This window comes from Macrobrachium rosenbergii, chromosome 1 (assembly GCF_040412425.1).
Source record: "Macrobrachium rosenbergii isolate ZJJX-2024 chromosome 1, ASM4041242v1, whole genome shotgun sequence".
NCBI lineage: Eukaryota > Metazoa > Arthropoda > Malacostraca > Decapoda > Palaemonidae > Macrobrachium > Macrobrachium rosenbergii.
Genome location: NC_089741.1, coordinates 19,036,182 through 19,054,098, shown reverse-complemented (window position 1 = coordinate 19,054,098; position 17,917 = coordinate 19,036,182). Strand labels below are relative to the sequence as shown.

The 17,917-nt window shown below is 34.9% G+C and overlaps 1 protein-coding gene and 1 long non-coding RNA gene across 2 annotated transcripts in view; one reads left to right on the top strand and one right to left on the bottom strand.

The window, feature by feature from the left end:
• Positions 1 to 17,917, top strand: part of LOC136839422 (uncharacterized) — a 486,213-nt gene that overhangs the window by 207,628 nt on the left and 260,668 nt on the right. The window contains exon 3 of the long non-coding RNA XR_010853346.1: positions 6,644 to 6,729. This is a non-coding gene — a long non-coding RNA (uncharacterized lncRNA). The remainder of the gene's footprint in view (positions 1 to 6,643; positions 6,730 to 17,917) is intronic.
• LOC136839250 (dipeptidase 1-like) overlaps positions 2,263 to 17,917 on the bottom strand; it is a 148,803-nt gene continuing 133,148 nt past the window's right edge. Inside the window, exons 9-11 of the mRNA XM_067105061.1 lie at positions 10,580 to 10,655; positions 7,390 to 7,528; positions 2,263 to 3,278 (exon numbers count right to left, since the gene is read on the bottom strand). Coding sequence (XP_066961162.1) covers positions 3,159 to 3,278; positions 7,390 to 7,528; positions 10,580 to 10,655 — 335 coding nt within the window. The 3' untranslated portion in view covers positions 2,263 to 3,158. The remainder of the gene's footprint in view (positions 3,279 to 7,389; positions 7,529 to 10,579; positions 10,656 to 17,917) is intronic.

Below are 17,917 nucleotides of genomic sequence, written 5' to 3'. Positions count from 1 at the left end.
AGTAGTAAGTGGTACGAACACCAACCTGAGGGAGTGATAGAAAATGATCAGGCAAAGATCCTCTGGGACTATGGTATCAGAACAGATAGGGTGATGCATGCCAATAGACCAGACGTGATGTTGATTGGCAAAATCAAGAAAAAAGTATCACTCATTGATGTGGCAATACCATGGGACACCAGAGTAGATGAGAAAGAAGGAGAAAAAATTGATGAGTATCAAGACCTGAAAATCGAAATTAGAAGGATATGGGATATGCCAGTGGAAATTGTACCCATAATCATAGGAACACTAGGCATGATCCCAAGATCACTGAAAAGGAATCTGGAAAAACTAGATGCCGGAGTAGTTCCTGGACTCATGCAAAAGAGTGTGGTACTAGAAACAGCGCACATAGTGAGAAAAGTGATGGACTCCTAAGGAGGCAGGGTGCAACCCGGAACCCCACACTATAAAAACCACCCAGTCGAATAGGATGACTGTGATAGACCAAAAAAAAAGATAAAAAAAAATAATAATAATAATAATAATAATAATAATAATAATAATAATAATAATAATAATAATAATAATGTATTTTGGTACAGATGTTTCACTATTTTTTCAAACATATTAAGCGAATAAGGGTAATAAATTCAGGAGACGAAAAAATTTTTATTTCAAAAAGGAATCGGTCTAATACATCATTAAATTCGATGACGTGCGTGTAATACATTTAACATTTTAAAGAATCTTAAATACAAATCATACAAATGCACAGACTGAAAAAGTGCCACTACAAGTGCCAACCTAGTGCCAATATTATGAATTAAAAAACCATTTCTATTTGCCTCCTTATTTTGAATGTAATTTTTTGTACTCACCTATGAATCTGTTGGCAAATGAACATATGATAATGGGTATGAGTACAGCCGCATAATTAGTGTATAGAAATTTGCAACAGACATTATGAGTCCAGTGTTAGCAACAAGGAGTCTCAGGAAGACCCGTAAAGTTAACAGGTAGAGCGGGCATAGAGTATGTCCACAATATAATGAGGCATATATATATATATATATATATATATATATATATATATATATATATATATATATATATATATATATATATATATATATATATATATATATATATATATATATATAATGTGTGTATGTATATATATACATATATATATATATATATATGTATGTTATACTTAATCTTATTATTATGTATAACGAAGGCTACAATGATCAGATTTAATAGTTGGTATAAAAAGTGGAGCATTTTTATTCTTACAAAAACGTTAACCGGCATGACAAGTTTGTGTTTTCGTCATACCTCAACATCAACAGGTTTTATAAGACAGAAAGGTAATGTTTTGCCTGGTCTTATTGTGTAAAAATTAAATGGCATAATAAATAAATCTCTTCTGAGACCTTAAACTGCCTTTTTTTTATTTCTAAGGATTCTGGGGTTTCAGGATAACTAACTGCAAGTATCAAACTTTACAAACATGTACACACAAGAGATTTGTCTCTTCAAAAGAAGGATATGCTTCTTTATGATTAGTCGACGAGATCTCCGATCTGGAAACCGAGTTGGTCGAGGACTTTGAAGTGCTTTATTTCAGGTGTTTCTCGAGTTCGCGCTTCTTTGGGCCGAAGTTTGAGTTGGACATTTCTGATGTAAGTTGTCCGATCATTTTCAGCTTCTTTGGATTCAGTTTATGCACAAATTAGAACTTCTTTAGGACAATTGGAATTAGTCGCAAAATATGCTGGCATTTCAGTGGGATGATTTTTTTTATAAATTAATACTTATCTAAACTCAGTAGCTTTACAAGCTTTAAGTCCTTGAAATTTATTCAGTTTACAAGTTCAGAACTTCCCTGTCTCCTGTTGCTTAATGAAGCATCATTTTTTTTTTTTACTGAAATATTTTGTAAGTTATAACTTTGGATTTAGTTTTGGACTATCTGGATCTGTAATGGCCATTTTTCCTTCCAATAATGGTAATGACAGTAATCCCACTAGACTTTTCTTTTGTAAGATGCGTAAGACTGCTTCTCAGATGCACTTTATTGTGGCAACATTATCGAAATAGATCAACACACACATCAACTCACGCTTTTTTAAACTTTATTATGGTGCAACCCACCGAAACGTTTCATGAGCTTATGTTCCCTTTTAAGAGGTTGATTTTCTTCAGACTTTACCGGGTTGTATGTTGAGCTCTTATCTATTTCCGAATACTTTTGGAATTCAATTTCATTTTCAATTTTAAGTGTGAAGAAACGGTAGTCTGCACATGCCGTGATAAATTGCTTCTTCGGTAACCAGTTGCCGCCGCAGAGAGGGTACATGTTTTCGTCCCCATCCGGTTTCTTGATATTATATCAAAATGATCTTTTTCATGAAACATCAAACCCATCTCATATTTCATGACACATCTGACTAATCTCCCATTTCATGAATCCCATTTATCTCACATGTCATGAAATATCAGTTTCCCATTTCACGAAACATCTTACTAATATCTCATTGCATGAAATATCCCCATGACTCATATTTTAAAAATGAACTGGTTTCCCATGTCATTTAACATCATACTAATCTCCCATATCATGTAACCTCTCACTAATTTGTCATTTCATCAAACAACTGACAAATCTCTCGTGAAGCTTTTTGTTACCTCACATTTAATTAAGTATTACGCTAAACCCTCCTTAGGGCGTTAGTGCCGTCAGTTTACTTCACATAGTGCACTGTAGACATTACTTAAGATTCTTTGCAGCGTCCCCGTGGTACCTAGCTGCAACCTCTTTCATTGCTTTGACTGTACTTCTGTTCATATGTTCTTTCTTCCATCTGACTTTCCACCCTCTCTAACATTTGTTTCATAGTGCAGCTATGAGGGTTTCCTCCTGCTACACCTTTCAAACCTTATGTCAATTTCCCTTTCAGAGCAGAATGACCTCATAGGCCCCAGTACTTGGCCTTTGGCCTAAATTCTAAATTCCAATTCCAGTTATACTAAACTCAAATTCCTTTGAGATGTTCACTTCAGTGGTCACGTAAGCAGATCGAAAAGTATGAACATTCGATGGATTTAATGAATCTCCTGTAGCAAGTAAAGTGTCTTGTGATTCGTCGTCCTCGCCCTCACGAAACCCGTCAGGTTCGAGGGGCGTCCTCGAGGCTGGCGAACTTGTACCTGCAGGGCCACTTGGCGTCGATGTCGTGGATGGGTATGATCTCCTCCGAGGGCGTCTCGTCCTCCAGCATGTTTCGAATCTGCAAAAAACGAATCTTGATGTTAGAAAAGCGTATAATTGACATTAGTGACTGACTTATCTTTAGGAAGCTAGTACTTGAAACGAGAGATGTAACAGTGACCAATTGACGCTCTTGAACAGATGCTTATGTTCTGTTGAAAGTTTCCCACTCAGCTGCCCAACTTCTTCAACTTTACCCTAACAAAGTTCCTGGCTTTGGCTACAAAAATCAGGGTTTTAACTACAGTGACAGCGCTGTCGTTGTATAAAACTTTAGTTAAGGCGCATTAACTACCTAATATTTAGGAAAATCTCGTATTTGATTGTTGACTGCCTTTTATTAAGAATACCTAGAATTATACCTCAACCTAAATGGAGGGGCCGCCTTGCGTGAAACAGAATCAGGTAATTAATATTGAAGTAATTATTCCTATGCTTAGAAATATTAGGTAATTTTTTTTTTAAGTACCTGTGATGTTTAGGAAAACCTGGTACTTATTTGCAGCGATTGCTTTATGTATATATTTATGCTATTTATGTAATTGGCTACGTATGAAGGTCATATTACATAAAAAGATTCTCCTTATAATTAGTGATTTCTAATTAAAATATTTACTTGATAACTTGAAGTGACTACTGAGACACTGAAAAGTAAACCACATTATTTATTTTAGGTTTATCTTTTGACTTCTTAAGACAAGATTTGGAAATGGGTATGTAGTGGCACTTAGGGATCATCAACTTCTGTATTGTTATTGGAAATTAGTGAGTTTGCCCCTCTCTCTCTCTCTCTCTCTCTCTCTCTCTCTCTCTCTCTCTCTCTCTCTCTCTCTCTCTCTCTCACACACACACACACACAAAGTTTGGTTTAATACTGATAAGATACATGCCGCTTCGACGTTAGGGACTGTCAGTGGAATTTAAATTCTCATGGAGAAAGAAAATAAGAACAGATGAAATGACAATTCACAGGTGAGAAGTTCAGAATACAATGGATTCAGATCCTTTAAAAGACTACACTACTGAATGCCGACTGACGTGTTGAGAATTTCAGGATTACGAAAATCAGCTGACGTCTGATGTGATCTGAGACGTGGTATTGATCATAGAGGAAAGGTTGTCATAAATCTCATAACAGTATTTTCTTCAACTGGTGAAAATTAGTAGTCTAAAGAAACGAGTGGTGGTTGCTAGAAGGCTACAAAACGATTGGTGATTGTTAAGGCTACAGAAACGAGTTGTGATTGTTAGAAGGCTACAAAAACGGTTGGTGATTGTTAGAATGCTACAGAAACGATAGGTGATTGTTAGAAGGCTACAGAAACGATTGGTGATTGTTAGAAGGCTACAGAAACGATTGGTGATTGTTAGAAGGCGACAGAAACGATTGGTGATAGAAGGCGACAGAAACGATTGGTGATTGTTAGAAAGCTACAGAAACGACTGATGATTGTTAGAAGGCGACAGAAACGATTGGTATGATTGGTGATTGTTAGAAGGCGACAGAAACGATTGGTGATAGAAGGCGACAGAAACGATTGATGATTGTTAGAAGGCGACAGAAACGATTGGTGATTGTTAGAAGGCTACAGAAACGATTGGTGATTGTTAGAAGGCTACAGAAACGTTTGGTGATTGTTAGAAGGCTACAGAAATTGTTGGTGATTGTTAGAAGGCTACAGAAACGATTGGTGATTGTTAGAAGGCTACAGAAACGATTGGTGATTGTTAGAAGGCTACAGAAACCATTGGTGATTGTTATAAGGCTACAGAAACCATTGGTGATTGTTAGAAGGCTACAGAAACGATTGGTGATTGTTAGAAGGCTACAGAAACGATTGGTGATTGTTAGAAGGCTACAGAAACCATTGGTGATTGTTATAAGGCTACAGAAACCATTGGTGATTGTTAGAAGGCTACAGAAACAATCAGTGAAACTTGTCAGCTTTAGAAACGTTAAATAAACATTTGCAGTTTACGGAAATGTTGAACGAAAATTGGTGTGTATAAATGACTGATGAGCAATGTAACGTCAAAAAACATCACTGGGAGCTGGTCATCTACGGTAAAGACCAGAGAAAATATGTTATATGTGAAAAGTATAGGGGAAAATTAGTCGTTCACAGAAAAAGGTCAATGAAAGTTTACTTAGTCGTCCGCAGAAAAATATCAATGAAAGTTTACTTAGTAGTCCAGAGAAAAAGATCAATAAAAAGTTTACCTAGTCGTCCACTGTAAAAGATCAATGAGAATTTACCATGTGCAGCGACATGAGCGTCCCCAGAGACAATCAATGAAAATTAGTCGTCCGCAACAACGATCTGAGGAAGTCGTTCGTTTACAGAAACAATATTATAATAATAATTTCGGAAGGAAATTCAGATTAACCATCTGTGATTTTTTCTCTTCTGAAAATAACAGTTGTTTATTTATGCAATGAAGCTTAACTAAACTGTGTTCTTTTTTAGCAGTTATTGATAATCTGTGGTAGGAAAACGTACATTTAACATAGTTTTGATTAGCTGTTTCGTGACGCTCTGTAAGAGTAATGAGAAATAGAAGTATAGCTTATTTGTTCGTCTAAATACACAAGAAGAGGGACGGCACAAATTATACTTTACCTGTTTATTTCTCTCTAAATTGGTCAGTAAATTTTTTCTGATAAAAAAAAAACTAGCTGTGTATCTGAATACGGAGAACATTGTGCAAAACCTTCCCCGTTGCGACAGCCTTAATGCGAACGTCCACACCTCGTCCCAGTTGACAGGTCTCCATAACAGAGAGCAAATGCAATTATTCCAAAATTCAAAGGAAGCCTTGATCATATCGACGTGACCTCAGAGGAACGAACGCCTCCGGTATCAAAATAGCTCTCGACCTTCCTCCCGCATTTCAAAATGCAATACATTGGAGACACGGGGATTGCACGAGTTCAAACACTTTACAAACTAATAGGGGTCGCTTTTATTTTGAGCGTTGTGGGAATAACAGCACTGGGTCTGTTGCAACCTTTGTCGGTGGTGGAGGTTGCTTTCATACATTCGATATATGTTTAAAAAAATGGCTAAAGATAGCCTTTGTACCTTAAATATTTGCAGAGAGAGAGAATATTTAAAGATAGCTTTCATGCCTTCAGTAGTTGCAAGGTATGTAGTCAAAGACAGATTTCTTAATTTCAGTTTTAGCTGAAGACTGTGTTAAAGATAGCTTTCAGTAGTTTTCAATATTTCCGCGCAATTTTGAGGTAAAGCAGACGTGAATACGACGAAAAAAAGAGAGACTGGGATTTTAAGAAGTATAGTAACAGGGTTTTGATACATTTTTTCGTAAAAAAAAAAAAGCAATTGCTTGTCCATTTTATTCATCTTCGTTTTCGTTTTACAGGTGATTTTGTGAATTGACAGAAGACAGAATCAGAGGCATTTGATTCCAAATTCAATGGACTGATTCTTCCTCTACGTGATTTACAGGTATGTGTATTATTTAGTATAATCCATGGGTTGCAATTTAAATGTATCGGCCAATCGGAAGCAAAATAATGATATCGGCTGTGAATATTTACCGTCAGCTCCAAAAAACAGACTTGATAGTAACCACGGTGTCTTATAACTGTGCATTCAGTAAGAAAAGCTTTTTACAACACGTGTCTCTTTCGTTTAACCATATTATTCGAAATCATGTGACTCTTAAGGTTATGATAGATAACGTTGACAAAAATCTATCGTTTTCAAAGACAAATTATGCATTGGTAAGTGTGCTTTTATTATGCCCCAAGTTAATAAGATATTCCTTAAAAAATAAGCCACGGTTTACGTTTTGTTCACCTTGAACTTCATAAAAGGGTAGTAGTTGTGGAGGTACTGCCGACAGTGGAAATGGTGGGAGTAGTAGTAATAGTGTTTATAAATGCAAGTAGTGACAACACAGTGGTAGTAGCAGTCATATTAGTAATAATTTTATATTAGTAGTCGTAGTAGCAATGATCATATGTCTCAGTAGTAACAGCAGTAATAGCAGTAGTAGTAAAAGTAGTAATGATTTTATGCTACTAGTGTTAGCAGCAGCAGCATCAGAAGCAACGATCAAGTATAAAGAATGACACTGGAGAAAGTGAATCTGGGGATAGTTACCTCTTGGACTCTTGAGAAGACTCGAAGTAAATTAAGTCCTGCCAGTTTCTTCAGATCTTTAATGGTCCAGGAAGGATCTTTTAGGAGTTCTGCGAAAAGTTCCGGGTACTTGGAGACGTCCTCCAGCCCCGCCGGAGTCCTGCAAGAGACAGAAAATAAAAAAATGGACATACGTTAATGGGAAAACGCCTTCGTGAAGTTTTCATCAATTCTTTGAGACTGTTCGGTTTCTTTATTGGTTTCTTCAAGGAAACCAATCATTGGAAAATGTGCCTCTAAATTCCAAGTGAATTTCTGGAGATTACTTTTTTTTACCATACTCGCAAACTTTTAGCTAATCGAGAATTAGAAGTTTTTTTATGATAAATTTCTCTTTGCCATATAATGCATTTTTTTGGCATAAAGTGATTTATGTTCGGTTCGAAAATAGTTCTAAAGATTGCTTGAATTTCATATTTATCTTTATTGCAACATTAAAATAAAAAATTTTCATATCTTTGGAGAGTACTCTTTGGCAAGGCGTTAAATTTTTTAGCTGGACATAAACTACAAAAACGGGGCAGCTATTCGAAGTGGACTAAGAAATACGCCTAAGACATATTTTATTACTTCTACATTTTTTACAGTGTCACCTGGTTTGGGCCCTTTTTCAGTAAATTTGTCAGTTTTTCTGACTGAATATACATTTCATTCGACAGCGTGTCATTCTCTGAAAACTCAAAAACTTTTCTTGTATTTTTTTAGGCACAAAATTCGACCCTCCCCTAACAACCACCCCCTTACAAAAAAACTGAAAACGCTTCTTTTCTTGTATTTTTAGGCACAAAATTCGACCCTCCCCTTACAACGGGCCCCCACTTATAAAACAAAAATTAAAAAAATTCCTATCGTATTTTTAGGCACTAAATTCGACCCCTCCTTAACAAACAGCTTCCTCCCACCCACCTCTTCAAAAAAAAAAAAAAAAAAAAAAAAAAAAACCCCACATTCACATATTTGCACATCTGGATGACGGGAGTCATTCGCTTAGCTCCTCTCCTCCGAATCGATTTCAAGTCAAATACGACTTCCAGTAACCCGAGAATAACTCGATGAGAAGCAACAGTTGGCTATTGGACCTTCCTATTCCCACAAGAATTTGGCCTCTTTCCGCCGATATTATGGGTTTCCCATATGAGCATATCTTTTCCATAAGCCTCCCAGGATGAACTGGTACTTTTACCACGAGCCTCTCTCTCTCTCTCTCTCTCTCATTTTATATATATATATATATATATATATATATATATATATATATATATATATATATGTGTGTGTGTGTGTGTGTGTGTGTGTGTGTTTGTGTGTGTGTGTGTGTGTGTTTATACATACAAGTATTATATTCCACATGCTTTTGCAACTTTTTAGGTGGGGTGGCGCCAGAAGTTAGGAAAGCCCTCCGGTTCTAAGTAAGGCTTTCGAGACATGGCTATAGGACCATACAGTTTCTGGAAACTAGTTTTGACACTGGTACTCGTATTCATAGCTGGATGGACTGACTGGTGTGCAGCGGTCCTGGTTCAAACCAAAGGCCTTGTGAATACGAGCAGTCTGCCTAACCCAGCCTTACATAGTGGCCTCAGTTATTTGAGGGTGGCACGGCTTGTTCCCCTCGAAGACAGAAGTCAACACAGTTTGATCAGTGTAACACGACATTCCACTTCGATCAGAACGGACATAAATCAAAATTGTCATTTGTCTGCCTCTTCAAATTCCGTGAACCCATGCGTGATTTTTCATATTTTGGCAAGTTCTTGGTCGGTGTTTTGGAAAGGCCAGTGATCTTAAATAACATTTTGATGTGTTCAGCATTAAGGCTTGAAAACTACCGGATAAATAGACATTCAGCTGCAGAAATGACTTTTAGATGAATCAGAAATTAAACCTTTCCAGGGTGCCAACTCATCACAGCAGTTGGCAGTTTTAAAATGTCCCAAAGGAGCGATTGCAAAATGGGTGTCATATAATTTTTGTAATCTATCTATCAGAAAATCTGTCCGTTTGAAAATGATCTGATATTGACATAACAGAGAAATTTTTAATTAAAAGAATATGCCATCTCGGTCTCCTTTGGTGGGAATACCAAAAGTTTGGGCTATATGTTGTCTTAATTATTTCCTTTGAAAAATGACTTACAGAGAAGAAATTAATAGCATTAATTTCAAGGACTGGAGACCATTACCAAAATGGTGAAAGGTTTACTCATAATCACTTAAAAGATATGTCAATAATTGAAACAAATTAGATGCTGAACAAATGTAATATCAAAAGTATTCACATTGATAACAGCCGCAAGTTTAAATAATATTAATGATCATGTTATGTTATTAGTGTTGTTGTCATTATCAAAAGGAAAAGAAATGAACTGCAATATAAAAAGAATACTCAGTAATAATAATAATGATAAAGAAATAACAGCAGCAATGATTGGCACCGTAGGCATCAAAGGACGAATGCGAGGAACTAATCATCAATTAATAAGTGTTAGCGTGCGATTATAAAAATAGAATTCAATTAAACAGTACAGCTTTTGTTATTGAGCGAGCGAATAATGTTCGCAAATAGCATTGCCAGTTACAAAGCTATATCGCGTTTAATTGTTTAAAACTGATGTAGTTTTAGAAATTTAATTCCATGCTCAGGTATAAAATTGGATGATTGTCCAAAATAGGAAGCCATGCTCAACGAGAGAGAGAGAGAGAGAGAGAGAGAGAGAGAGAGAGAGAGAGAGAGAGAGAGAGAGAGAATTAGTAATAAAAGCATTTAATTGCATACCGGTTCATAACGTTCCATCCGTTAGAGAGAGAGAGAGAGAGTGAAAACTTTTATTGAGTATATGTTTATAACGTTGCAACCGCCATCGATAGAATGAGAACGAGAGATGGAGAGGCATGACTTAAGCCCTATTCCTACTTACCTGATAATGATGTTTGAAATACGATATACGAGTATATATATATATATATATATAGAGAGAGAGAGAGAGAGAGAGAGAGAGAGAGAGAGAGAGAGAGAGAGAGAGAGAGAGAGAGAGAGAGATTAATACAAATGGTTAAATTGAAGACTTCCCATCAGTTTCCTGCTACTGACAGTGAAAACATCATGAGAGAGAAAGAGGTAGAGAGGTCATAAAATATTCATTTTAACTTACCTGTTTATGCCGTCGTATCCTGCACCTAGTCCCACGTGATCGATTCCTGCCTTCAGTCGGATATGGTTGATGTGGTCTGACACCACAGCAGCATGTAAAAATATAAGGGTAATTATATATATAAGTATATATGTACATCTGTAAAGTCACATGATAACGTATTCACTTTACCGTGTGAATAAATTACAGCCAAGCCAAGAATAATAGTCGTATGTCTAATCACTACAAACAGTATAAACCAAAACACGCTGGTTTGAATCCTGCCGGGCTAGATTTACTTATCCTTTGGTGTAAGTTATTCCCTAGGTAAAGAAGATTTTATATTAAGTGATATTTGTGGCTTAATATTTGTGAGTATAAATAAGACTCGTGTATGTATGTATATATATATATATATATATATATATATATATATATATATATATATATATATATATATATATATATATATATATATATATATATATATACATATACAGTATATAAAATATAAATGTAATGGCTTTGACCGCTAATCCTCGATATCATCGGGTTTGGCTATTTTCGGTTTCCTTCATAATTATGACACCTTTTCATGGGTACCGTTCAGAATGTTATTTTTGTATGAACTTTAACTTCCAGACTCTTTGTAAACATCTTTCTACATCGGCTCTCTCGATTACTCGTTTAATCAGTTTTTCGTATCAATTAGCTTTCTTCTTTTCCCCCTGTGTCGTCTGTTCTTTCCAGAATTCTTTCTCGAGTAGCATTGAACCAACTTGATTCATTCAGAGAAATTCAACTTAAAATCTTATTAGGATTATTTGAAACGATAACATTTTGTATTGATTAATATTATACAGTATTAAAGAAAGCTTTGTACAGATATGTGTCTATAATTCCATTAAAGGAAGGTTCTCTTAATGTAGATTTAGAAAACGTAGCATACTTGGATTAATGACTGGTCGATATGATATTACGGCCTGACGTGACAGCATTCATTAAAAAATGTCATTTGCTTATCCATTGACGTATGTTTTTGTTTATGTATTTGCACACACTCATTGCTGGAGAGTGATTTGGAAAAGGTCTAGTTCGATATTCAGCGTCAGTTCGCAAAGACAATTAGTTGCAAGTTGCACCCAACAGTTGGGGGAAGTTGCGCTGTGCGCAGACCTTCCCATCTTAAGGAAATTTTGGAATGATAACGGAAATGCTCTTGAGACTTGCAACTTTGGTTCTCAGACCTCCTTGATGTTGGAGTTCCTCATTGGATGGGTGGGTATCGTTCTGAGCTAGCACTCTGCTGGGCCCACGTTCGATTCTCCGACCGGCCAATGAAGAATTAGAGGAATTTATTTCTGGTGATAGAAACTCATTTCTCGTTATAATGTGGTTCGGATTCCACAATAAGCTGTAGGTCGCGTTGCTAGGTAACCAGTTGGTTCTCAGCCACGTAAAATAAATCTAATCCTTCGGGCCAGCCCTAGGAGAGCTGTTAATCAGCTCAGTGGTCTAGTTAAACTAAGGTTTACTTAACTTTTTCTTGGTGTTTAAGAAAATTTCTCATTTTATCTTCAGGAGCTAGGGATAGAAGAAGCATGTTCTCTCTCTCTCTCTCTCTCTCTCTCTCTCTCTCTCTCTCTCTCTATATATATATATATATATATATATATATATATATATATATATATATATCTTACATGTTTAAGGTTGCTAAACCCAAGCAACTACACTTGACTCCAAGATACGATGGTGCCCATTTATAACTGGGTAAGCTGTAGTCTGTGGGCTGGGAGCGATCCACGACCCTAGCAAATATGCTAAACTCTGCGCCACTCACTTTGCTAATTGACTCATATATATATATATATATATATATATATATATATATATATATATATATATATATATATATATATATATATATATATATATATATATATTTGTATATATATATATATATATATATATATATATATATATATGTATGTTCATGATGTTGCCTTGTAATATGTACATCATGCGATGTTTTGATATATTTACTCTTTTATTTATCATTTGTTATGTGTACTGATAGTGATTATTGAAGTGTCCTATTTAGTTTGGCATCAGATCTCAAAGGAACTAATGATTTAAATAACTTAGTAGCGTAATTTAGAATTGATAAAACAATTTTAATAGCAACGTAGTATATGAACACGTGTGTGTTCAGCGAAGACTTGTTTCACTTAGTTGTCATCGGTTGAGATAAGAGAGAGCGCTTTGTTTTGAGTTGCTCGATGGCAGTTTGGAATAACAGTTGCCGATTCATTCAGGAAGTCAACTTAGTTTTTCATCTTGTTTATAAAACACGTCAATCATAATTAGCCGATTGCAGTATGTTTCGATCGTGTAGGGGTTTCCGTAAAAGATTTGTCCCGTACGAGAATAAGACGAGTGATTTCGCATTGTTCGAATCATGTACGCCACTTTGAGAGAAAGAATACATGTCCTGATCAGTAACGTCATGTTTTGTAAGACTGCATTTAAAACGTTTTGCTGGGAGTGATCAATTGGTTCTTAGCCACGTAAAATAAGTCTAATCCTTCGGGCCAGCCCTAGGAGAGCTGTTAATCAGCTCAGCGGTCTGGTAAAACTAAAGTATACTTAACTTTAGCTGGGAGTGACGTCACCTTCCTTCTAGAAATTTCTCTTTTGGTATCTCGTAACCAAAATGCCTTAATGACGTCAAGTAATTGTTTCATGTGCTACTGGAATTCTGAAATCTGTTTCATTCTTATTCTTGAGATCAACCTTCCTGGTTCACTCTCTCTCTCTCTCTCTCTCTCTCTCTCTCTCTCTCTCTCTCTCTCTCTCTCTCTCTCTCTCTCTTTCTTCAAAGAGAGAAGTTATTAATTAACGTAGAATATTGTGGTCACTGGTGTTAGTCTTATCTTTTTTTATATTTGAGGGTAGGAAAAGTGTAACAGTGCCTTGTTAAAAGTGTGTTTTGTGGAAAAGCAGCTGCAACAAGTGATTTTACAAAAATTTTCACAAACTTCTGTCAGGTAACGTAAATTTTACTTATTAATATGACGGTATAATAAGTTGGGGAAATTTTGCCTTAGTGAAATTATTATTGATAAATCTTTTGTGGAATAGTGTGTGTTCTTGTGTTTGCACTCTCTTCATATTTTCACATTTTTTTATGTTTGTGATGTAACATTTATTTACGTAGCATTTTAAATATTTCTGGGTAATATAACATTGCATACTTGATTTAATTTCATTTATTAAGATTTTCTTTTCAAATCTTGAGTGATTCTTGATAGTTTAAATTTTGTTTGATTAATATAAATTCCTGATAAAGTTTTGTGAATTAGCTTTGTTTCATTATTTAATTCAAGAATTAATTAAGTTTTGTGTTATTTTCAAGTAATAGTAAATTTTTCAGATTGTGAATTCTAACTATAAGTTTTGAATTTAAAAATAAATTTTTGTATTTAATATTTTAGAAAAACAGTGTTTCATTTATTGACCACCATTGAATAGGATTAATTGTGTGTGCATAAGGCAAAGTGATAAACATGTTTTGTTCTTTTAGTTTTGCTACAGTGAATTAAGACCACGGAAACAGTTAAAGTTGTGTGATGCAGTGATTCCCTTTTGTTCTTGTATATATTTCTTGTTTAATAGTGGATACCTCACGCTAGTCTTGATAAATTTAGTTTGATTTTTTCATGTGATTAATGATCTTTTTAAGGGGTCACTGTTACCTTTAGAGCACTTAGTCGTAATTCCTATTGTTATGAGAGTTCAGGTATCTGGCTGAAGTGAGGTAAATTTTTGAATTTTGAGATTAGTTATGTAATAACCAGGTACTTGGTACGCATCGTGACAATATATATATATATATATATATATATATATATATATATATATATATATATATATATATATATATATATATACATACATACATACACACATACATACATACACACACACTTACATGTGTACATTCACATACGAGTATATAGGAACTGTATGCGGAGACTATAAACTCTCTCTCTCTCTCTCTCCCCTCGCCTGCTGAACATAATGGACTATTGAAGGTATCAAGGCTTGTTGCATTGTTTACTGTAGCTAATGTATTTTTCAGTGAAATGTAAATAATTTCATATCAATACGTGCGTGTTCTATTAAACAAACAAACACGAATGTTTACTTTGCAAAATACATGGAAATCCGTCTCTGTGTTGGCAGGCTAAAAAGGATTGTATTTGGGTGTTCTGGAAATCAGTGAGGTTCTCAGTGCTTAAGTCAATATTGCAAAAATTAAACAAACAGGATTTTTCAATGCCGTTACTTGATGTAAATGATTAGCTGGCAATTCTGGGAAAAGTCTTAGGTCTGAGTAGACATCTTTAAAGGAGGATTTCGAAAGAAAGTCTTTCGTAGATTTGTTTTTTCTTAGTTCAAATAAAACAAGTAAAAATGCGCCGAGGTTTCTTCAGCGCAATCGAGTTTTCTATACAGCGGATAATGCTGTATGAAACTCTCAGCCGCGGCCCATGAAACTTCAGCCACAGCCCGGTGGTGGCCTGTGTTATTGGTACCGATAGCGGTGCCAGACGCACGATTATTGCTAAATTTAACCTTAAATAAAATAAAAACTACTGAGGCTAGAGGGCTGCAGTTTGGTATGTTTGATAATTGGAGGGTGGATGATCAACATACCAATTAGCAGCCCTTTAGCCTCAGTAGTTTTTCAAGATCTGAGGGCGGACGGACAGGCAAAAAGCCATCTCAATAGTTTTCAGTTACAAAAAACTAAAAACAAACACGTCTAATTCGTCTCCCACTCTCTCTGCCTCTCTTATGGACGCCTCATTGTGACCCGCTGCCCGTCAGAAAAAATCTTTTAAGATCTGTCGCAAGTGTCAGTTTTTGTCACAGATTCTTGTATGTCTCAGGTGTCATAAATTCTTTGGTGGCCACCATCCAAGTACTGGCCAGACCCATCATTGCTTAATTTCACGTGTAGGCTTTTGACCTTATTTTTAACTGCTGCCGCTCGCAATAGTACCCTACGGTCTGTGATAACATTTTTTTTTTTTTTTTTTTTTTTGCAGTTTCCGACTAATAGCAGATTACGATATCGCCCACGAAAAATCCACCAGTTTCTCACTTCTTTAAATGTAATTGTGTGTGGTATAACCAATGTTTCACCTGCATTACATATTTAACATTCAAATGAGAATATTGGTCACGGTTCATAGAAGTGTTACAGGTTTGTATCTTATGCCTTAATAAATGTGTTTTTCCTTTCCCATCTTCACCTTTCATATTTGTGTCTATTTTGTTTGCGATTTCTTTTAACTTCCTTTTGCAAAGTAGAAATTCGTGATTCACTTCTTTAATAATTTCCTAAATAAGGAACTTTGGCTTTACGTTGCATCTATCTCTCCACAGAAGAATAACAGCAAGAAAGAAGAAAATCCCTGGAAAAAAAATTCAGTTATTCGTGGTAAAATTTACCATTGTCAGTTGAAATCAATGATGAATTTCCTCCCGCCGTCCATAACTCGGCGCGCATTGAAGCCAGCCAACACATTTATGTTTATGCGCACGCAATGAACCAGCAACGCGGCTTTTATTGCATCGCGCGAATGCCGGACCGGATTGGGAATCCGCTTTCAAATATTATGCTGCGAATATACAAGCACCGCGTTGCGTGAATTGGCGTTGGCTGAAATTGATGCCATTGCGATGGAGAATGATGAGTTTGATTTCATTCACGCGCTGTGTGTACCGTCGGTTGCCTTCGTGGCAGTCTCGCGTTCTGGTAATTGTCGGTGTTTCGATGTAGATCCTGGTTTTATGAGGTAGTATATCGCAGTTACTTTCCGCATTGACTTTTTTTTAATGATATTAATTCTTTTTCTTTTGTTATTTGACATTATTTGTCATTTGTCGTTCCTCTCTCTCTCTCTCTCTCTTTCTCTCTCTCTCTCTCTCTCTCTCTCTCTCTCTCTCTCTCTCTCTCTCTCTATACAAGTGTTTGTATGTATGTATGTATGTATGTATGTATGTATATATATATATATATGTATATATATATATATGTATATATATATATATATACATATATATATACTGCATATATGTATATTTATTTATACATTTATATATATACATATATATATATATATTATATATTATATATAATAAGGTTGTCTATAGATATACGAAAGAGGATTTATTTTCCAGCGTTGTGTTGCGGAAACTACTGTTTTCCTCATCTTTTCCGTTGAGGGAAACAGTAGTATTTTTATGGGCAACCTTTATTAGATGGGATTTTGTTATAACGGCAAATATTTTACAGATATATATTTATATATATATATATATATATATATATATATATATATATATATATATATATATATATATATGTATATGTATATATATATATATATATATATATATATATATGTGTATATATATATATATATATATATATATATATATACATATATATATATATATTACATATATAAAGACAAAATCCACAAAGGAAAGAGAAACAGTGGATTGCTGCAAGGCCTTTTGACTTCTAGTCCTTTACTTAGCGGACTGAAGAAATATAAAAATAAGTTTACAAAGAAAGCTCATATAAATGACAGATGAGGTTTACAAAGGAAGAAATATGTATCTAGAATCCAACGCAGTTGAAGAATCAGTAGAACTACCAAAACTGGGTTAAATATTTAGGAGGTTTTACAAAGGATTCGGCTCAACCATTCAGACAGGAAAATTAAAAAATTTTACAAACAAGGTGATTGACCACCAAAAAATGTTATAAAAGTACAACTCAATAATTCTCTTTTTATCTGGTAAACAATAAATATTTTTGCAAGGTGAACATTTTTACAGAAAAAAAAAATAAACATACGAATACATAGAAAATATATACAGTATAAGGTAACTAATTTGTAATTAAGTCAGTGATTTTATTTTCTAGGTCATTCTTGAAATTTTATTAATAAAGGGGTCCAAATAGTACATGCCAGGGCTAAGATTAAAATTACAACTGAAAGTAAGCTGTATAATAGCAGATTCTAAAAGATCTTGTGATGAGAAATCTTTCGATCTGGCAATCACTGAACTTTAAGTCCACTGTATCCTGTGAGATTTTTCACTTAAATGAATGGATATAGCACTGGATGTTTGCCCAGTTTTAACAGAATACTTACGTTGTTTAACACATACATCTAAATCCTTGCTAGATTGGCCAATATAAAAGAGGGGCAGTCCAAACATGGAATTTTACAATATTGTTGATTTCTTTAGGGCTATTTTTTATTAACATTC